At 40.3% G+C, this 23,253-nt stretch overlaps 1 protein-coding gene across 1 annotated transcript in view; it reads right to left on the reverse strand.

Annotated features, from left to right (window-relative positions):
• INSR (insulin receptor) overlaps nucleotides 1-23,253 on the reverse strand; it is a 327,427-nt gene that overhangs the window by 67,845 nt on the left and 236,329 nt on the right. The window contains exons 9-15 of the mRNA XM_053702881.1: nucleotides 12,590-12,757; nucleotides 4,862-5,063; nucleotides 4,379-4,653; nucleotides 3,474-3,613; nucleotides 3,223-3,382; nucleotides 1,058-1,160; nucleotides 165-232 (exon numbers count right to left, since the gene is read on the reverse strand). Of these exons, the coding sequence (XP_053558856.1) occupies nucleotides 165-232; nucleotides 1,058-1,160; nucleotides 3,223-3,382; nucleotides 3,474-3,613; nucleotides 4,379-4,653; nucleotides 4,862-5,063; nucleotides 12,590-12,757 (1,116 nt within the window). The remainder of the gene's footprint in view (nucleotides 1-164; nucleotides 233-1,057; nucleotides 1,161-3,222; nucleotides 3,383-3,473; nucleotides 3,614-4,378; nucleotides 4,654-4,861; nucleotides 5,064-12,589; nucleotides 12,758-23,253) is intronic.

The following is a 23,253-nucleotide window of genomic DNA, read 5'->3' on the forward strand; positions in this document are numbered from 1 at the left end:
TAGGAGGGGAACAAGTCCAAAGGATTTCTGTAACGTTTCGACCAAGCTTAAAGTGTCATAAAGCTATAACCCACTAATTTATCAATTCAGAAATTATTATTATTATTAGCAACAAAATAACTAAAAGAATAATTAAAAAACTGCTATGTCAGCTGTTTACTCACCATCACTTGCACTCAAATATTCAGGGTTAGAGGAAGCATACAGTGGTCCTGTGGGTCCTTCTGCATTTCTGAGTGAACAGAACAGATCATTGTGTTATTCCCAGTCTATTTTCCAAACTATTATATACTGTATGTGCTTTATTTTGGCATTCATTATTCGTTAGAGAAATGAAATGTCGAAAATGCGCCTGGTCTGTGGCATTTGGCGCCGGATTTATTAAAGTAAAAGTGCCACATATAGATATCTGTATGTTGCACTTTTACTCTAATAAATCTGGCGCCAAAATAAGCTGTATGCCTCAGACTGTGGCCATTTTCGGCATTCATTTAACTAACAGATAATAAATGCAGAAATAAAAATGCAATTGTAACCTATTTGATATGATTAACACATGGCTAACCAAATTTCAATGTTTCTAATAACCAAGGGTTCTATATTTAGACAATTATGTATCAATTGCTTTTTTTTTTTATTTTATTATTATTTACTGAAACTGTAGAACCTCAATTAGCATTAAGTTGCAGAACATAATTGCTGTTTATTCTCTTGTACACTGGATGCAGTGGAAGCTGAAAGTATTTTCCAGAAAAAAGAAATGCCAAAACAAGGGGTTATAATCTTAAATTAGAGGGTAGCAGATTCAGGAGAAATGTGAGGAAGCGTTTTTCTTTTACAGAAAGGGTGGTGGATTCATGGAATAAACTTCCAATAGAGGTGGTAAAGACAAAGACTGTAAAATAATTAAAAATTGCCTGGGGCATGCATAAGGCTATCCTAAGGAAACAGTAATATGTAATATTGGTAGACTTGATGGGCCTTTTGGTTCTTATCTACTGTCAATTCTATGTTTCATACAGACTACAAAAGATAAGAGAATCCTCAGGTAACTTACTTTTTTTTCATATACAAAATGATACAACACAATACAGAAACGATGACTGCAATCACAGCAACGGCAATGCCCACAACAATGTTCACCGTATAGTAATTGTTGTCTGAGAAAGAAAAGGAAAATATTAAATTAATAAACTATACAAAATTGAAATTTGATGTAAAATATTATACAGAGATACAAAAACATGCAAAGAAAACTCGACATATACAGTTGCAGCATCGCTAGTGATAACATTACATGCTCTAACAAATAAAGCACATCATTTTATCACTATACAGGTAGCCCTCAGTTTACGCCGGGGTTAGGTTCCAGAAGGAATGGTTGTAAATCGAAACCGTTGTAAATTGAAACCCAGTTTATAATGTAAGTCAATGGGAAGTGAGGGAGATAGGTTCCAGGCCCCTCTCAAAATTGTCATAAGTAACACCTAATACATTATTTTTAAAGCTTTGAAATGAAGACTTTAAATGCTAAACAGCATTATAAACCTAATAAAATAATCACACAACACAGAATATATAATTGAACTAAGTTAAATTAACAAAAACATTTGCTAAACAGCATTATAAACCTAATAAAATAATCACACAACACAGACTTCATTTGCATTTTTCTGCAAACAGTTCTTTCTATGCATTCCAATCTGGACTGATTTATAGACAGGAAGATCTTGTTCCTTTGTAATCTGCTCGATAGCTCAGGTCTGGTTAAACTGATTAATTTCAGCTTGCTTGGCTTTGCTGCAAAACAAGCGGACAGCTCCACCTACTGGCTATTTTAATAAATGCACTGCTTCTCAATGCTTTTCAATAGCAGTCACATGACTAGAAAAAAAGGTTGTTATTCTGAAACGGTGTAAATTGAACCGTTGTAAAACGAGGGCCACCTGTAATGCCCTTTTAAGAGTTCAGGGATTACCAATTATCAATTTTGCTTAGTTTGTATCCTTGTTAAGAGTAATCGTAGCTGAGCTTAGGAGTGTGCACATGTCTAGAGCCACCTTGCAGCAGTGTTTGCAACAATGTTTATAGCAATGTTATACAAAGTTGCAAATATTGCAGCCATTGACTGCTTAAGATGCATGAACACTCCTAAGCTCAGCTAGGATTACTCTTTAAAAAGGATACAAACTAAGCAAAATTGATAATAGAAGTAGATTGGAAAGTTGATTAAAATGGCATGTTCTGAGTCTTGAAAGTTTAATTCTGGCTTTACTGTCCCTTTAAGGTTTTTTTTCTTCTTTTTTATTTTCTAAATGTATTATATTATTATATTCTTTACTGGAAAAAAAGTATGTTGTTAAATGTAGTTACAGACAAATGAGAACTTATTGCCACTATATTTCACACTATACTCTTAGTCAACTTATGGAGTAATATTTGAGCATTATTCCTTCAACTTTTTATCAAAGCAGAGACTTAAAGGGCCATGATACCCAAATGTTGAAGCACTTGAAAGTGATGCAGCATAGCTGTAAAAAGCTGACTAGAAAATATCACCTGAACATCTCTATGTAAAAAAGAAAGAAATTTAAACTCAAAATGTCCTAAGTATTCACACCCCATTCACAAGGAAGTATTCACAAGAAAGTTTACTATGAAACCTCATAAGAGTTAAGTGAAATCTCATGAGATCAAAGTAAAAAAAGTTCATGACCTCAGCACTGCTGATGCCGATTGGCTGCTGTTCATTTCTTATTTATTTTTTTACCTGCAGCTGGACACAGCAGCTGAGTATAACTTTTTACACAGCACTTACTCTGGTGAGCTGAGGAGATTGTGAGGTAAAATATCTTCCTTTTTTACATAGAGATGCTCAGGTGATATTTTCCTGTCAGCTTTTTACAGTTATACTGCATCACTTTGAAGTGATTTAGCATATAAATATTATGTCCCTTTAATAATTATTTTAACCAAGAAGCATCCTGTTTTTGGATATTATGTTTGTTTCAATAATTCCAATGCTGGTATTGTCCATTGTTCACAAAATAGTGAATCAACATGTCTGACACTCAAATTTCATACTTATATACAACAGGTTTATCTATACCCAAAATGCAGAATAGTTCAAAAGTTTGGCTAATAATTCTGTCTACATGCAAAGGGATTTAATAACACAACATAGAGAAATACAAGAACCCAAAACAGTACAGTGATACACACCTATATCCGGCACTAAAACGTACGTGGGCTCTGTCCAGGACCCATTCCCTGCTAGTGAGGTAGCCCTGATTTTGACGCTATAGTTTCCAGGCTTGGATACCCGAAGCTTCATTCCCCCATCCATTGCATACTGCTTCTGAGATATGCATTGGGGCGTCTCCTGCAACAGTAAAGAGTAACACTCAGCACAATTCATTATTTAAAAGGCTCTTTTGGTTTTCTACCTACAGTAAAAAAGATAAGGCTTTTACCTCTGTTTCTCCAATTCGTGTGCAATGCACCTCATACAGAATGATTAACCCATTGGGGTTTTTTGGCTCACTCCATGTCAGCTGGATTTCTTGATTTGTGATTTCATGTAGAATTGGGCCCACAATGTTATCGGCCTTGACTAAGGAAACAGAAATGTACAATTATAATAGGTTCCGATTATTTCTCCTAATTCTTTCTTTTTTATTTGTTGCTGAAATCTCTTTTTCTTTCTCTCCATTTTTTTAAACATCCTTTTGCATGGTTTTAAAATGTGTAAAAGATACTTTGGTTATGAAATAAAGCTGATGAATTTTAACTAAAAAGTTAAAGACATAAAAAGGAATTCATGTTGTATGACTGTAAATGCTTATATGCCATATTGTATCATTTAAAATGGGATCATTATATTATACTCTCTGTCAAACATCTTTTTTCATATAATAAGAGACAACACATGAAGCGAAAGATAATTAAAGGGATACTAAACCCACATTTTTTCTTTCATGATTCAGATAGAGCATGACATTTTAAGCAACTTTTCAAATCTTCTCCTATTATCAATGTCTTCTTTCTCTTGCTATCTTTATTTGAATCTAAGGTAAGGAGCTGGCCCATTTTTGGTTCAGCACCCTGGATTGCACTTGCTGATTGGTGGCTACATTTAGCCACCAATCAGCAAGCGCTACCCAGGTGCTGAACCAAAAATCGTCCGGCTCCTAAGCTGTATTTTCTTGTTTTTCAAATAAAGATAGCAAGAGAATGAAGACAAATTGATAATAGGAGTAAATTAGAAAGGTGCTTAAAATTGCATGCTCTATCTGAATCATGAAAGTTTAATTTTGACTAGACTATCCCTTTAAGTAGGAGTACTTTGTGTCATGTGTTATGTGAGATGTAAGCTTACGCTCTGGAATTGTCCTAGCGCTGACATAAGCTGCCACTCCACAGTTCTTCTGATTTGCTCGATTGCAGGCTTCAATCTCAATGCGGTAAGCAGTAAAGTGCTTCAGCCCAGAAATGACCAGGGACTCCTTGGAATAAACATTTGTTGATAGTTTTTTAAACTCTGTGTTCTCAGACAAGTTGGTGGAGGAAGAGTTGGAAAGAGGTGGGGTAGTGGTTTGGTCTGGAAAAGTGCCATTAGCAATGCCAAATAGGTCACGCCGTTTCCGTAAAGACCTTTGAGGAATAAAAAAACAGAAAGAGTGTGAGTTTTGACTTTAGCATCTGGGATACTTACTTTAGTCCTTATAGACATTGCATCTTTAAATCTGTATTGCCCTTCTATGACCCTTTCCCCTTCCTCCCCATCACGAAAAAAATATTCCTCTATATACTAGATTTCCAATTATTATACCATTTTCCTTTCTCTTTCCATATTGCATACCTGGGAATGAAAACTTCATTGTGCAGATAATTCTCAAATGTTTTTCGGAAAGCGGTTTCTTCCTGTTCTTTTTGGATCTGGGATTCACTCTTAGGACAAGAGCAACACTTTGCATTGGCATCACCTGTCTCGTTTTTATTGGGTTTTGTTGGATCATCATGTTCTTGGGGAGGGGTCCAGGTCCTGGAGGGCAGCTTTAGAGCTAAAAGGGCAAAACCAGATATAAATATCACAAATATTTCTACCCCAATAAAATTGTATGCATTAACACCTTAAAAGGACATGAAACCCCCCAAAATGTTGTTTTGTCAAATAGAGCACGCGGTTTTAAACAAGTTTCCAACTTATGTCTATTATCTAATTTGCTTCATTATCTTGGTAGCATTTGTTAAAAAGCTTACCTAGGTAGGTTTGGGAGCTAGCTGCTGATTGGTGGGTGCACATATATACCTCTTATCATTGGCTTACTGATGTGTTCAGATAGCTCCCAGTAGTGCACTGTTTTGTCAATAAAGGATACCACGAGAATGAAACAAAATAGTTAATAGAGGAAAAGTGGACAGTTTAAAATTATATGTTCTATCTGACATTTCTTTTGGTATCCATGGTTAAAAACATAGCTTTTTTCCATGAGAGCACAGGAGTGGAGGTTCAGGAGTGTGCATGTGTCTTAAAGGTATAGAAAAGTCAAAATTGAAATGTACATGGGTGCGTTTACATTTTCTTTAGTACATTTTTTTGCAATTTTTAAAGAGTCATATGCACATATTCCGTGAGTGCCCAGCGCATCAGCATTCAAACACTACAGTGGCTTGTATGACAAGAATTGCCTCTGAGAAGGTGTGGTGTTTGAATCTTGATGCACTACTCACATGTAGCATATGTGCATATACCGCTGAAACAGTAACTTTTACTAGAAGCACTGTTGCTAATGGAAGTATATTGCACAAATGCTTACATTTAAAATTGAATTGCACCCATGAACATTTCCATTTTGACCTTTCTATCCCTTTAAGCACTATATGACAGATGTGTCTGCAATAACTTTATACATATAGAGCTGAAGCTACGTGCTCCTGAACCTACCTATGTATGTCCTCATGGAGAGGAACTAATGTTTAACAAAGGATAACAAAAAAAGGTAAATTTGATAATATAAGGAAATTAGAAAACTAAAATTATGACTTACCAGATCATTTCCTTTCCTTCGATACAGGGAGAGTCCACAGCTGCATTCATTATTTTTGGGAATACAGAACCTGGCCACCAGGAAGAGGCAAAGACACTCCAGCCAAAGGCTTAAATACCTCCCCCACTCCCCTCATCCCCCAGTCATTCTGCCGAGGGAACAAGGAACAGTAGGAGAAATATCAGGGTGAAAAGGTGCCAGAATAAATCAATTTAAATTTAGGGCAGCCCTCCAGAGAGCACGGGCGGGAGCTGTGGACTCTCCCTGTATCGAAGGAAAGGAAATATTTTCTGGTAAGTCATAATTTTAGTTTTCCTTCTAAATACAGGGAGAGTCCACAGCTGCATTCATTACTTTTGGTAAAACAATACCCAAGCTATAGAGGACACTGAATGCTAACAGGGGGGTAACAATAAGGCGGCCCATTCTGAGGGCACCACCGCCTGAAAAAAAAAAAATCACCCGAAAACTGTTTCAACAGAAGCAAAGGACCCAAAAGTTAGCAGAACCAAGTAACTGCCCCACAATTAGGACCGTAAGAGCCCACGTCGGAGACCAAACAAAAACACTAGTCCCAAAATGAGCACACAAACCTCTGAGGAGACGAGAGTCCCAATGACTATGAGATCAGAAGAAGAAACACTCCTCCACAAACACAACAAGGAGGACAACCAGGACTCCCAAAACCGTACACTTCCAGAGGAAGGACACGGAAACAAAGAGACTATGCTAAAGAGGTCTGAAATGTCCTCAAGGTACGATCCCAGAGAAAAAGGGAAAGAATCCCCTTGCTGAGCCCGAAGACCCAAAGAAGGCGGATTACCCGACTGCAAGAGATACTGGAACCTGGAGAGATATCCCAGAAACGTAACAGGGCAATGAATAGATAATTTAAAGGACCAACTTCTGCATCGATACCGATGCAATCCTAGACAAGAAGTCTATTATCCTGAAGGACAACATTTTGAACGCAACTGCCTGACCGCAGGCTGCATTGTAGTAAAGGAAAAGAACACCAAGAGTTTACAACCTCAGAAAAGAACAGAAACAGCTATCTGGATCTGCTTAGGAGCCCACATATCCTAGGGCAGAAACGACGGATGAGATCACCCTTAACTGCACGTCTGTTAGACCTCCAGGCTAACCCCCAGGCTAAGAACTAGCCAACCTAAGAACCTCTTCCTCCAGGACACCCTGGAAGGACCAGAGAGGACTTCAAGAAGAGGTAAAAAATCAGAGAGAACCAACACCACCCTACCAAAACAGGGAGGGACGGTCAGCAATTCAAAAAGTAAAACTACGGACCAGCAACACACTGAGGAAAGGACTGACACCCTTCCAAAAACCCTGTCAGGATACATCAAGACACCAAGGGTGAAGACCCTGTCAAACTCCATAATAAGGGGCACCCATAATGGAGAAGACCAACCACGAAAACGAGTCGCAGCACAAAAAAGGAGCAATCAGGAACCCTGATGCCTGCCCCAGACAGAACTTGAGTCGAACTAGAAAAGGAGACATTAAACTTCCCCAGCACCGAAAGGATCCAGAGATATACTCAAGAATCCCTGACCACGATCCCCTAAGGGCAAGACTAGGATAGGCATAAACGCCCAGAGAAGCTAGATCGGATCCCCCCAAAGATACAAATCAGTCCAAAGGACACCAAAGGAGAGTCCCTCAACCTCCTGCTGAACTCTGAGTCAGAAAACGGATCAACTTCAGAAAGAACCCAACTGGAAAAACTCAGAAGACCAGGTCCTCAGAGTAGAAAGAGTGATCAAAGATTCTTGAGAGAAAACAGAAGGAACCCCAGAAGACACTCTCCCACTTCCATGGAAGTGATAGCACAACTGCCCCAGTAGACCAAAGGTGAGTTTCCCAAAATAGGAAAAAATATATCGTATACTGGCGACAGAAGCGGACTAATCAGAAATCTATAAGATTCTGGAGATAGATAGAAACATGCCCAGCCAAAAAAAACAGACTAATAAACATCAGCCACCCACAGTACCAACAAAGGACTGAAGAAAGACAGTGGGGAAGCCTATAGAGAATTTAAACTCAAACGGCCTAGGAGACTTCCTGTCTGAAAATCAAACAGATTCAATAACCACCCTGGAACCTACCCCAGGAACTCCATTCCAAAACCAACTGGAAAAAAGAGGAGAGATTCCTTAAAACTCCTAGCAGGCGATGGAGAAACCAGAACCGTCAAAAAGAGGAGCAACCAGAACCCAGAAGGGCAGGATACTGTATAAAACCAAAAAAAACCCTGGATCACAGAAATAATACAGTCTCGAAAAACCGGATTTCCACAAAAAGATGGAAAATCTCCATCTCCCTGATAAGGAAAGAGAGAACCGCATATCAACCCTCAAGAGAAAGAAGCAATAAGCTCTACCTAGAGAGCATAGAAAAACAAACAGAACAAGAAAACCCCTAAGGAGCACCAATAAAGGGGGAAAACACACCCCTGTGAAGACGAACCAGGAAAAAGACTACAAATAAAGTCACCCGTCTTCCCCTCATCAAGAGAGGCAAAACTTAGCTCCTAAGAAGAACTGTCACAGCAGAATACAAACTCCAAGGCAACAGCCTTGCAAGGCAGGGTATTAACTCGTAGGCCACTTGGACTGCATAAGATCCAATCTCAGATGCCCAACCAAGACAATTTAAACAGGACCAGCCTGACATCCAGGATAGAAGGGCTCCCTCTGGACCGAAAAAACTAACCTCTTGAGAAGAAGAAAGAAGAAAGGTAACAAGTACCCAAACAGGATCAGCCTGTTAGACAGGATACAACATATCTGTACAAACCGCAAAAGAACAGAAATAATTATACCCAACCAGGACCAGCCTTATATGAAGGTATCTGTTCAGGGTCAAGCGGAAAAATTCTAAATTTCTAGCAGGGCTAGAAAACTGAGAACAATAAACAGAAAAACATATAAGCTCTGAAGCTTAAACATAGTCTCGGACATATCGAGAGAACATCACCCCGAACAGAGACAAACTAGTCTATGTAATTATTCTTTTTTTTTTTTTTTTTTTGCAAAATTGAACTTCCATGAAAATCGCTAATACCAGAATCCCAGAGTGAAAAGTCTTCATAAGAAGAATAAGAATTTCAACATAATCTTACACTCAAAAACAAAGGAAAATAAAAACTTATCCTAACCGAATTAGAAAAGAAAGTAGGCAAGCGCACACAAGAGATAACCCAGAGGAAAATGAAACCGTCAGGTCCCACCCGTCATGTGACTCCGAACTGGGAATCTAATACAAAAACAAAGAATAACAATATAAAGACTATAAGGAATAGGATCACCATCCCTCCAGTCATCTAAACAAGTTCACTATCTGAATCAGATTCAGCTGATGGATCAGAATTAGGATCCTCCAACGTCGCCAAAACTTCTCTGAGAAGTACACGCAGGCGAGCCATTCTAAATTTAAAAGCAAAATTCACCTCCGTTGGAGTATCTGAGGTCTCCGACCCTGGAGGTAGCACCTCTGAAGCCTCAGAGGACACTGCTTCCCCAGAAGACTGATCAGATACCAAAGTCCTCTTACATGCCGGACCTTGGGCAGGAGTACATGGATAAAGCCTCCGCTTGCACATGGCAGGGAGATGCAAATGCGCTAAGACCAGAGATATGGCCATGCGAAAATGTGTAGTAACCTCTGGTGGAAAAAGGCCACCTTCAGGAGAGGGTGTAACGGTATGCAGGGCAACCGCCTGTGTAGGACCAGAAGATGTTAGGGAACGCACCTCACGGGATGCCGAATACTCAGAGGCGGATGGCTCAGTGGTCTCCAACGTTCCAACGTGGGAAGAAGAGAACACTCTGTGGCGGCATACGGAACATAATTGAGAGGGCTGGGTTACCCGGGCCTCCTCACAATATACACAGGTATCAACATCTGAATCAGAGGAAACCCCCTCTAAAATAGCAGAATCCTCCATAACTCGACTAAGTGGATTCTGGTCAAAAAACAACTGGCACCTTATACCCCCAATGGCTGGGGCACTCACCACCTCCTATGACCCAGACAGGTAGAGAAAAACGGATCCTCTCCGCAGTCGCACAGTCAGGAATACAGAAATGGGAAACAAAAATATGACCTCACCTGGTCACGTGGTGCAACATGCAGGATTCACTCCAGCTAAGAAAAGCGTGTCAGTCCATAAAACCGCACAGCTCGAAAACCTGTACGTTCCGTAAAAGCCTATGAGTCCCAAACGTCACATATACATAAGCAGTCAATTCACAAAACAAACATGATTAAAGCCCCCACTGTTCAATAATCCCCTTCCGGAGATATTAACCCTTGATTCCATTTAAAGATAAAGGAGTCCCACTGAGACCCTGTCTTCTAACGTTACAAGTATATAAAAATTTAAACGATCTTACCGGAATCTATGCCTTGGAACAGCAACACGGTCCTTCAAGTTTGACAGATTGTAGCAGCGCTTCTGACATGGACTTGAGGCAGAAAAGCAGGCAGCGAAACTCGTCAACTCTGATTGCTTATAGAGCAGTTAATACGAGTCAGGATGGTTTCACAGAAAGACTCTTCCTGCATCTCCTGACTGACGAGACTACTTAAAACTCCAGTCCCATCTCGAAGAGTACTACCCTCCATAAGGAACTACTCTGTGATCTTATGACACTTCTCTGCCAACCTCCTGTGACGAAAGGCAAAGAATGACTGGGGGATGAGGGAAGTGGGGGAGGTATTTAAAGGGACAGTATACACTCATTTTCATATAACTGCATGTAATAGACACTACTATAAAGAATAAGATGCACAGATACTGATATAAAAATCCAGTATAAAATGGTTTAAAAACGTACTTAGAAGCTTTCAGTTTAGCTGTGTTGAAAAGGTAGCTGGAAAGCCCACTGCAAGTGGGAAATAAGACACTCCCCCCCCCTCCCCCTTCCTTTGCATATGAAAAGACCCTTTACACAAACAGGAGCAAGCTCGAGAAGGTAGCTGACGGTATTCAAATAAAACTTTGGGGCTTGGTTAGGAGTCTGAAAATCAGAGCAATGTTATTTAAAAACGTTATGGGCTTTATAAATAGATCATCTACAAAACATTTATGCAAAGAAAAAATGAGTGTATAATGGCCCTTTAAGCCTTTGGCTGGGGTGTATTTGCCTCCTCCTGGTGGCCAGGTTCTGTATTCCCAAAAGTAATGAATGCAGCTGTGGACTCTCCCTGTATTTAGAAGGAAAGTACAATTTATATCTGAATTATAAAAGTTTAATTTTATCTTACATGTACATTTAAGTTCTCACATAACAAATATTCCTAGACCCCCCCCTCTTCTTGTCCCAGAAAGTATCACATTTTCAGTACATTTAAGAGGCCTCCCAACACTTGAGGGACCCTCTACTGAGCCCAAGAAACCAAACTTTTTGCTCCATAGGTTCAATCAATCTCCCCTGTCCAACAGTTAAAAAAACAATGAAAAATATACCTGAAAATAATTCCCTATCAAAATGTCCAAACAGCTACTTGATGCATTCCTGAATTTTCCTTTGGGTCCCAGAGAGCTCCTCAGAGCATTATTCCCCTGTACTCTAGAAGTCACTCATCGTCACGACTCAATCATCACTTTATATATATCTGCATTGCCACTGGCTTCCCATAACCAGTAGAAGAAGAAAGAAAATCTGAAATATCTAATTCAATCCTAAAAAACCTTTACTAACATCCCTCTCTTCTCTTACACCTCCACAACCACCACCCAACTTTGCAAGACTTTTTCCATACTGCACCTGCTCTGTGGAATTTCTCGACGCTACCAGAAGCTTACCACTTACCTTTACTATAATCTGGCACATATAAGAAATTCGACACGTGGTAAGAGGAGGACTACTGGGAAATAAATTAAGCTTCAGAAAATCAAATCCCTCTTTTGGTAGAAAGTTAGGAAGACCTTACACTTGGTGGTGTTGTTTTTTTTCTTCCTTATAGTCTAAATATGTTTTAAAAAATGTTTTTCTGTGCTTTTTCTTTTTACTACATGTTCTCAGGAAGCTCTCTGACTCTCAACCCTTTGACCCTAAGAAACATTGAAGGCTCACAACATTTTGCTCCAATTTCTCAAAAAGTTCTTACTTTCACAGAACATAATTAGCAAATTGCCGGAAAACTCTCACAACACTCACAATGTAGTTCTTAAAAAGTATTCTTACAGTACTTGTCACTCACTTATAATTATAAAATGATCTTTAATATTTCTTTCATTCACTTCTGAGTTTCCAGAAAGCACTTATTCTCACAAATCTTTGTGAACCACCAGAAAGTAATTTTAACTTCTTTATTTTCCTTAACTATCAAAAATTATTTACACCCTACCTCTATATGTCCCAAAAAAAATTAAGCACCACCAAACCTGTGATTAGTTCCCTTAAAGCACTGATACTAATAGAACCCTGATTCACCCTCCGCACAAAATCCATATATTACTGTTTACTATCTTTGCAAACAACATCTCAAAGTTCTTTAAAAGAACCTACCCTTATTGCAGTAATCAAGGTCAGACAGTTCCTTATCTTCCGGTTGTTCCTGCCAAAACACCCTGTAATGGGTTATATTCCCATTAGGTTCAGATGGAGGTTTCCAATTCAGAATTATCTGTGATGGTGATTTTGACACAGAAACAGGATCCAGGGGGACAGATGGAGCTGTTTTGAAAACAGAAGGAACACTCAGTTTAACATTAATATATATTTACATAACACAAGAAAGAGCTGTAGCAAACTATATTAACTTTATTAAAGTTATATATATATTCTGTATAGCCCAACAATTTTCTAATATATCCCCCATCCCAAAAAAATAGTAATTTAAAACAGAATTTATGCTTACCTGACAAATTATTTTCTTTCAGGATAGTGAGAGTTCACAAGCCTTGATGTGTGGGACTGAAATCCCTCCAATAGGAGGAGGCAAAGAAATTCAAACAAGAGCATTTAATCCCTCCCACCTCCATGTACTACTAAGTTTAATGTATAGCTGAGCAGAGAAAATGAAATAGGTAGGAAAGGCAAAGCAGGGTATATACAGGTGCAAATAAAAAAAGTGCCAAAAAATGAAATAGGGCGAGGTCTTGTGGACTTTCACCATGTTGAAAGAATTTTTTTTATCATGTAAGCATAAATTTGGTTTTCTTTCATATGATGGTGAGAGACCACAAGCCTTGATGTGTGGGATTTAATATCCATCCTTTGGTGTCCATGACAAGGCAAAAAATAAGGCAGTTCCTATTTGCCAAACACTGTGGCCTGAAGGACTTTCCTGCCATAAACCACTTCTGAAGAAGCAAAAATATAAAAACAGTCAAATTTGAAAAAGGTATGTAGAGAAGACCATGTTGCAGCTTCGCAAATCTGTTCCAAGGATGTATCATTTTTGAAAGCACAAGAAGTAGAAACTGCACTAGGGGAATGAGCTGTAAATCGTGATACATTTTGTGGGTGACTTTCCAGCCACCAAGTAAGACTTGTGCATCCCCTGCTTAAATCAAAAAGCCAAAGCCACTGCAGTAGCATTTTGAGCTTTACAAGGACTTGAATGATGTACATATAAATTTGTGCTCTACCTGAATTCACTTGAAGATAAAACTTTAAGGCACTTACTAAATTTAGGGTAAGGAGAAGCCTCTCATTAGAATTATAAGGATCAATAATCTCTTGGATTATATTTTTTAAAATAAACAACTTTATGTTTAAATATTCTTTATTAAAAAAAAATTTCTTTTTTTTTTTATCATTCTTGCTTTAACAGTCATCACGTTTTGTTAACAAATATCAATAATAAAAAAACAACAAAAACAACAACAAAAAGGGGGGGACAGCAAAAGAAACAGTGACTTTTTTGTAGATAGCGAAATACCTTGTAAATAGAGATACCTGTTCCACGGCACACCCCGGCGTCCTGAAATCGCCACAATCTAAATTAGAACCCTAGATCATTGTTCCTGTCTACCTATCCAGCAGAACCATACCTTATGCACGACCTCCCTATTGTTTAGGATTCCCGCTGCCTCTTCATACATGGTATATGTGAGTTGTACTTTATTGTATATCTCCGTTCATGACGGAGCCCCTATCTTCCAGTATCTCGCGATACATATTCTGGTGACTGTACATAGAATTCTAATGAAGGTGTTAAGGTATCTATAGTAAACATCTATGAGTTTGTGTAGTAGTGCCTGTTGTATGGTAAGGGTAAACTCCTCATCCATCAGCTGACCTATAAACGAGGATAGTCTCCTCCACACCTCCTGGATAACCCCACAATCCCACCACGTGTTTATATGTACCTCTCTTTCCGCAGCCCCTATAGCACAAGTAACTCCCTTGGGGATTCATACGAGAAGTCCTAACTGGAGTTAAGTACCATCGGAAGGCTGTTTTCAACCTGTTTTCCTTCAAGTCAATGCTTAGTAGGCCCTTATCTCCCGACTGGAATAGTGTTTCCCATTCCTGTCTATCTTTTACTATGTCTAGTTCCCGTTCCCACGCTAACATTATGTGGGTTTAAGGTGCGTTTGGGGGGATTGAATTGACACATAGAGCCTAGATATAGAGTGTTTGGACCTATGGGGACTGATGCCAAAGACTTCTAATACCATGGACACCTTGCCTGGTGCATTTTTGAGGAAGTCTCTAAGAGAGGATTGCAGCTGTAAATAAATTAACCAGTGTAACTTGAGGTGTGCAACCCTCTCCTGTAAGTGGGAGAATGACAAAACCGACCCACTCTCCAGAATGTCGGCCACTCTGTACAGGCCCTTGAAAATAGACAACTTTAAAGGGACACTGAACCCAATTTTTTTCTTTCATGATTCAGATAGAGCATGGAATTTTAAGCAACTTTCTAATTTACTCCTATTGTCAATTTTTCTTCGTTCTCTTGCTATCTTTATTTTAAAAGCAGGAATGTAAATTTTAGCAGCCAGACCATTTTAGGTTCAGCACAATGGATAGCACTTGCTTATTGGAGGCTTACATTTACCCACCAATAAGCAAGCATAACCCAGGTTCTCAATAAAAAATGGGCCGGCTCCTATGCATCACATTCCTGCTTTTTAAATAAAGATAGCAAGAGAACAAAGAACAATTGATAATAGGAGTAAATTAGAAAGTTGCTTAAAATTGCATGCTCTGTCTAAACCATGAAAGAAAAAATACTAAATTTATGCTTACCTGATAAATTGATTTCTTCTATGGTAAGACGAGTCCATGGATTCATCCTTTACTTGTGGGATATTATCCTTCCCTACAGGAAGTGGCAAAGAGCACCACAGCAGAGCTGTCTATATAGCTCCTCCCTTAGCTCAACCCCCAGTCATTCGACCAAAGGTACAGGAAGAAAAAGGAGAAACTACAAGCTGCAGAGGTGACTGAGTTTAAATCAAAAAAATATAATCTGTCTTAAAATGACAGGGCGGGCCGTGGACTCGTCTTACCATAGAAGAAATCAATTTATCACGTAAGCATAAATTTAGTTTTCTTCTATAAAGGTAAGACGAGTCCACGGATTCATCCTTTACTTGTGGGATACAATACCAAAGCTACAGGACACGGATGAACGGGAGGGACAAGACAGATGGTTAAACAGAAGGCACCACTGCTTGAAGAACTTTTCTCCCAAAAATAGCAGAAGAAGCAAAAGTATCAAATTTGTAAAATTTGGAAAAGGTATGAAGCGAAGACCAAGTCGCAGCCTTACAAATCTGTTCAACAGAAGCATCATTTTTAAAAGCCCATGTGGAAGCCAACGCTCTAGTAGAGTGAGCTGTAATTATTTCAGGAGGCTGCTGTCCAGCAGTCTCGTATGCCAAACGGATGATGCTTTTTAGCCAAAAGGTAAGAGAGGTAGCCGTAGATTTTTGACCTCTACGTTTTCCAGAATAGACAACAAACAAAGAAGATGTTTGACAAAAATCTTTGGTCGCTTGCAAGTAAAACTTTAAAGCACGAACCACGTCCAAGTTGTGCAATAGACGCTCCTTCTTAGAGGAAGGATTATGACACAGAGAAGGAACAACAATTTCCTGATTAATATTCTTATTAGTAACAACCTTAGAAGGAATCCAGGTTTGGTACGCAGAATCACCTTATCAGCATGGAAAACAAGATAAGGCGAGTCACAATGCAGATAGTTCAGAAACTCTTCGAGCCGAAGAGATAGCAACTAAAAACAGAACTTTCCAATATAGAAGCTTAATATCTATGGAATGCATAGGTTCAAATGGAACCCCTTGAAGAACTTTAAGAACCAAATTCAAACTCCATGGCAGAGCAACAGGTTTAAACACAGGCTTGATTCTAACTAAAGCCTGACAGAACGACTGAACGTCTGGAACATCTGCCAGACGTTTGTGCAGTAGAATTGATAAAGCAGATATCTGTCCCTTTAAGGAACTAGCTGATAGCCCCTTCTCCAATCCTTCTTGGAGAAAGGACAAAATCCTAGGAATCCTGATCTTACTCCATGAGTAGCCTTTGGATTCGCACCAATAAAGATATTTACACCATATCTTATGATAAATTTTCCTGGTGACAGGCTTTCGAGCCTTAATCAAGGTATCTATGACCGACTCAGAGAACCCCTGCTTGGATAAGATCAAGCGTTCAATCTCCAAGCAGTCAGTCGCAGAGAAACTAGATTTGGATGCTGGAACGGACCTTGAATCAGAAGGTCCTGTCTCAGTGGCAGAGTCCATGGTGGAAGAAATGACATGTCCACCAGGTCTGCATACCAAGTCCTGCGTGGCCACGCAGGTGCTATCAAAATCACCGAAGCTCTCTCCTGTTTGATTCTGGCAATCAAACGAGGAAGGAGAGGAAATGGTGGAAACACATAAGCCAGGTTGAACGACCAGGGTACTGCCAGAGCATCTATCAGTACTGCCTGAGGATCCCTTGACCTGGACCCGTAACGAGGAAGTCATCAGATCCAATTCTGGTGTGCCCCATTGCTGAATCAATTGCGCAAACACCTCCGGATGGAGGTCCCACTCCCCCGGATGAAAAGTCTGGCGACTTAGAAAATCCGCTTCCCAGTTCTCCACTCCTGGGATATAGATTGCTGATAGATGGCAAGAGTGAGTCTCTGCCCATCAAATTATTTTGGTAACCTCTATCATTGCTAGAGAACTATTTGTTCCCCCCTGATGATTGATATATGCTACAGTCGTGATATTGTCTTACGAATCTGGCCGACGCCAGCTGAGTCCACGCCTGAAGCGCGTTGAATATCGCTCTCAGTTCTAGAATATTTATTGGGAGAAGAGTCTCCTCCTGAGTTCACAAACCCTGTGCTTTCAGGAAATTCCAGACTGCACCCCAGCCCAATAGGCTGGTGTCCGTCGTCACTATGACCCACGCTGGCCTGCAGAAACACATTCCCTTGGACAGATGATCCTGTGACAACCACCAAAGAAGAGAGTTTCTGGTCTCTTGGTCCAGATTTATCCGAGGAGATAAATCTGCATAATCCCCATTCCACTGTTTGAGCATGAAAAGTTGCAGTGGTCTGAGATGCAAGTGAGCAAACGGAACTATGTCCATTGCCGCTACCATTAAACTGATTACTTCCATACACTGAGCCACTGACGGCCGAGGAATGGAATGAAGAGCTCGGCAGATGGATAAAATCTTTGATTTCCTGACCTCCGTCAGAAAAATGTTCATGTCCACCGAATCTATCAGAGTTCCCAGGAATGGAACTCTTGTGAGAGGGATAAGTGAACTCTTTTTTACGTTCACTTTCCATCTGTGAGATCTTAGAAAAGCCAACACGATGTCCGTGTGAGACTTGGCTAGTTGGTAAGTTGACGCCTCGATTAAGATATCATCCAGATAAGGCGCCACAGCTATGCCCCGCGGCCTTAGAACCGCCAGAAGGGACCCTAGCACCTTTGTGAAAATTCTGGGAGCCGTGGCCAACCCGAAGGGAAGAGCCACAAACTGGTAATGCTTGTCCAGAAAGGCGAACCTGAGGAACTGGTGATGATCTTTGTGGATAGGAATGTGTAGATACGCATCCTTTAAGTCCACGGTGGTCATATATTGACCCTCCTGGATCATTGGCAAAAAAGTCTGAATGGTCTCCATCTTGAAGGATGGGACTCTGAGGAATTTGTTTAGGATCTTGAGATCCAAAATTGGTCTGAAAGATCCCTCTTTTTTGGGAACCACAAACAGATTGGAGTAGAACCCTTGCCCCTGTTCTGTTTCCGGAACTGGGCAGATCACTCCCATGGAATATAGGTCTTCTACACAGCGTAAGAACGCCTCTCTTTTTGTCTGGTTTACAGACAATTGAGAAAGATGGAATCTCCCCCTTGGGGGAGAATCTTTGAAATCTAGAAGATACCCCTGGGTTACTATTCCTAAAACCCAGGAATCCTGAACGTCTCTTGCCCAAGCCTGAGCGAAGAGAGAAAGTCTGCCCCCTACTAGATCCGGTCCCGGATCGGGGGCTACCCCTTCATGCTGTCTTGGTGGCAGCAGCGGGCTTCTTGGCCTGTTTACCCTTGTTCCAAGTCTGGTTAGGTCTCCAGACTGACTTGGATTGAGCAAGATTCCCCTCTTGCTTTGCGGCAGGGGAAGAGGAAGAGGGACCACCTTTGAAGTTTCGAAAGGAACGAAAATTATTTTGTTTGGTCCTCATCTTATTCGTGTTATCTTGAGGAAGGGCATGGCCTTTACCTCCAGTGATGTCTGAAATGATCTCTTTCAGTTCAGGCCCGAATAGGGTCTTACCCTTGAAAGGGATGGCTAAAAGCTTAGCTTTTGATGACACATCAGCAGACCAGGACTTAAGCCATAACGCTCTACACGCTAAAATGGCAAAACCTGAATTCTTCGCCGCTAATTTAGCCAATTGAAAAGCGGCATCTGTAATGAAAGAATTAGCAAGCTTGAGAGCCCTAATTCTATCCAGATAATGGAGTCTCAACCTGAAGAGCCTCTTCCAGAGCCTCGAACCAAAAGGACGCTGCAGTAGTTACAGGAACGATGCACGCTATAGGTTGGAGAAGAAAACCTTGATGAACAAATATTTTCTTCAGGAGACCCTCTAATTTTTTATCTATAGGATCTTTGAAAGCACAACTGTCCTCAATAGGAATAGTTGTACGCTTAGCCAGGGTAGAAATAGCTCCCTCCACCTTAGGGACCGTCTGCCACGAGTCCCGCACGGCATCTGATATGGGAAACATTTTCTTAAAAGTAGTAGGGGGAGCGAACGGAATACCTGGTCTATCCCACTCCTTAGTAACAATTTCCGAAATCCTCTTAGGGACCGGAAAAACATCATTGTAGACAGGAACCTCTAGGAATTTGTCCATTTTACACAATTTCTCTGGAACTACAATAGGGTCACAATCATCCAGAGTCGCTAAAACCTCCCTGAGCAACAAGCGGAGGTGTTCTAGTTTAAATTTAAAAGCCGTCATATCTGAATCTGTCTGAGGGAACATATTTCCTAAGTCAGAAATCTCTCCCTCAGCCAGCAAATCCCTCACATCAGAACATTGTGAGGGTACATTGCATATAGCTAATAAAGCATCAGAGGGCTCAGCGTTTGTTCTCACACTAGACCTGCTGTGCTTCCCCTGCAACCCAGGCAGCTTAGATAAAACCTCTGTGAGGGTAGTATTCATAACTGCGGCCATATCTTGCAGGGTGAAAGAATTAGACGTACTAGAAGTACGTACTTGGCGTCGCTTGTGTGGGCGTTAACGGTTGTGACACTTGGGGAGAATTAGATGGCATAACCTGATTCTCTTCTGACTGAGAATCATCCTGCGACATACTTTTAGTAGCTAAAATATGTTCTTTACAATTTATTGACCTTTCAGTGCATGAGGGACACATTCTAAGTGAAGGTTCTACAATGGCTTCTAAACATATTGAACATTGACTTTCCACAATGTCAGACATGTTGAACAGGCTAGTAATGACTACAAACAAGCATGAAAACACTTTATTTAGTGAAAAAAATAACAATCTTAAAAAAAAACAGTACTGCGCCTTTAAGAGAAAAAAAGCATACACGTTCTGCAAAACAGCCTAAACATGCACCACATTTTTCAAAATGTTGTATGTAGACACACTATAGGTAGTTAAAAATGCACCACAATTTTTTTTTAACAATTAACCCCTTAATTTCCAAACCAGATCGAAAATAGGCCCAGATCCGGAAAAAAAAACCTCAGCACCTTGCCACAGCCCTGCTGTGACCCTACCTGCCCTCAGGGATCGAAAGTGTGGGGTAAAAGCTTCGATTTGGCCCAAAACATACACCAGGGCCCTCAGAAGTTAGAGCTTGCTGCTTGCTGACAAAACTAACTGCGCATCTGAGGCGCGAAAATGGGCCTCGCCCATCTCACTCGATGTTTCCTCAGCCTTAAAGAACCGCACCAGAGCGGTTATAACTAGCCATGTGAGTTCTAAGACCCAAAAATTAAGCCATGTGTGCCCTAATAAAGTTGCCCAAAACGTTTATTGCCCACAAAAACGTTAAAGCACTCCCAAAACAAAAAACGTTTGCTCACAAACATTTGCCATTCAGTGTCAACCATATTTGTAATTGGCCCCATATGCAAGCTAAGTAATGCCCTTCTTTTAGCTCTAGGATTACTGCTTACCCTTACCCTCCTGGGTATAATGTCAGCCTTTCTGAAATACACAGTCTCTCCAGAAAAAATATGACTGAACATACCTCATTGCTGCATAGCATGAAACCGTTCCTCACACTGAAGTTTCCTGTACTCCTCAACCTCTGTGGGAACAGCAATGGACCTTAGTTACAAATGCTAAGATCATCATCCTCCAGGCAGCAGTCTTCATCCATCTGCTGCCTGAGAGTAAATAGTACAAACCGGTACCATTTAAAATAACAAACTCTTGCTTGAAGAAATTAAAAACTAATATTTTATCACCTCTTTCACTTTACCCTTCCTAGTACTTAGAGTAGGCAAACAGAATGACTGGGGGGTGGAGCTAAGGGAGGAGCTATATAGACAGCTCTGCTGTGGTGCTCTTTGCCACTTCCTGTAGGGAAGGATAATATCCCACAAGTAAAGGATGAATCCGTGGACTCGTCTTACCTTTATAGAAGAAATTGGATTTAGTGTCCCTTTAAGCAGAAAAAAATATTTGGTACGAAGCACAGCTTTGTCCTTGTGGAAAATTAAAAAAAGAACAGATAGAGACAAACTTTGACCCTTCAAAGAACTAGCAAATAGACCTTTGTCTAATCCATCTTGAAGGAATAGGAGGATTCTAAGAATCTGAATGGAAACCCCATGGAAACCTCTTGTAGCACACCAATCAAAAGTATACCTTCCATATCTTGTGGTAGATCTTTCTAGTTACTGGCTTTCTGGCCTGTAATAAAGTATCAATAACAGCATCTGAAAAAACACTATGCTTCGGAATTAGGCATTCAACTTGCCATCAAATTCAGAGATCTGGGTAAAATAAAGGACCTTGGGACAAATGTCTTGATGCTGAGGAAGAAGCCAGGGAAAAGAAGTGGACATTTGAATAAAGTCTGCATACCAGGTTCTGCGGGCCAATGAATGAAGCAGACTCTAGCTTAAAAGGACATTCCAGTCAAAATATAAATGCACATAGATTAATTACATCTTTGAATAGAAACATATTTGCAATATACATGTATTGGCACAAATGCTTCTAGTAAAAGTTATCACTGTTTTAATGTTATAATTTTTCTCTGCACGTGCATGTGAAGCATAGATAGATATTCTCAGTGCACCATAAATTTAAATACCACAGCTGCTCAGAGCACCAGTGGGGCTTATATTATGTCAGCAATTAAAAAATTAAGACTTTGTCGGGTGGTAAAAGCACCTTAGGCTCTCTGAGCAAGTGCAGTGTTTAAAATGCTGGTGCATGGTGCATACATAAATACACTTTTGAAACAGCTATAGCTTTTATTAGAATTTTTTTTCCAATACATGTATATTAGAAAAATGTTTCTATTCAAAACTTAAATGCATCCATGTAGATTTTAATTTTGGCTGGAATATCCCTTTAATTCGAGCAATTATTCTTTGAAAAAGCAACAAATGGAGGGAATAGGTAAGCTAGGTGAAAACTCCAAACTCACTAAGGCAACGATCGTAGGAGGTTTTAAATCACTGGATCTGGCATAATATACTGGGAGAGGCCATCATGTCTTTTTATGGAAGATCCTACATACTAGCTGATTAAATAACTTCTGATTTCGAAAGGAACGAAAATTACTCTGTCGCCCTCTCTGTTTGGACTTCTTATCCTGAGGGAGGAGATGACCCTTGCCTCCCGTAATGTCAGAAATAATCTCCTTCAAGTCAGGCCCGAACACGGTCTTTCCCTTTTAAGGAATAGCCAAAAGCTTAGACTTGGACGACACATCCGCAGACCAAGACTTTAACCATAAAGCCCGATGTGCTAAGATGGCAAAACCCGAACTCTTAGCCGCCAATTTAGTAATCTGCAGAGAAGCATCCGTAATAAACAAATTAGCTAACTTAAGAGCTTTAATCCGATCCTGTATCTTTTCCAAGGGAGTCTCTGTCTTAAGAGATTCCTCTAGAGCATCAAACCAGAAAGCAGCCGCACTGGTCACAGTAACAATGCAGGCCGCCGGTTGCAAAAGAAAACCCTGGTGGACGTAAACCTTCTTAAGAAGAGCCTCTAACTTCTTATCCATAGGGTCCTTAAAGGCACAACTATCCTCAATAGGAATAGTACTTCGCTTGGCCAGTGTAGAGATAGCCCCCTCTACCTTAGGGACCGTCTGCCAAGAATCCCTAATAGCGTCGGCTATAGGATACATCTTTTTATATACAGGCGAAGGAGAAAAAGGAATACCTGGTCTTCCCCATTCCTTTGCAATAATCTCCGAAGTCTTTTTAGGAACTGGAAAAACATCTGAGTAAGAAGGAACTTCCAAATATTTGTCTAACTTACTCAATTTCTCTGGCGGGACTATAATTGAGTCACAGTCATCCAAAGTAACCAACACCTCTCTCAGTAATAAACGGAGGTGTTCAAGTTTAAACCTGAAGGAAACCCCATCAGGATCAGTCAAGGGCAAAGCACTCCCTGCTTAAGAGAGTTCACCCTCAGAAAGCACCTCCAACTCAGAGCCC

Source organism: Bombina bombina, chromosome 2, assembly GCF_027579735.1.
Source record: "Bombina bombina isolate aBomBom1 chromosome 2, aBomBom1.pri, whole genome shotgun sequence".
Lineage (NCBI taxonomy): Eukaryota > Metazoa > Chordata > Amphibia > Anura > Bombinatoridae > Bombina > Bombina bombina.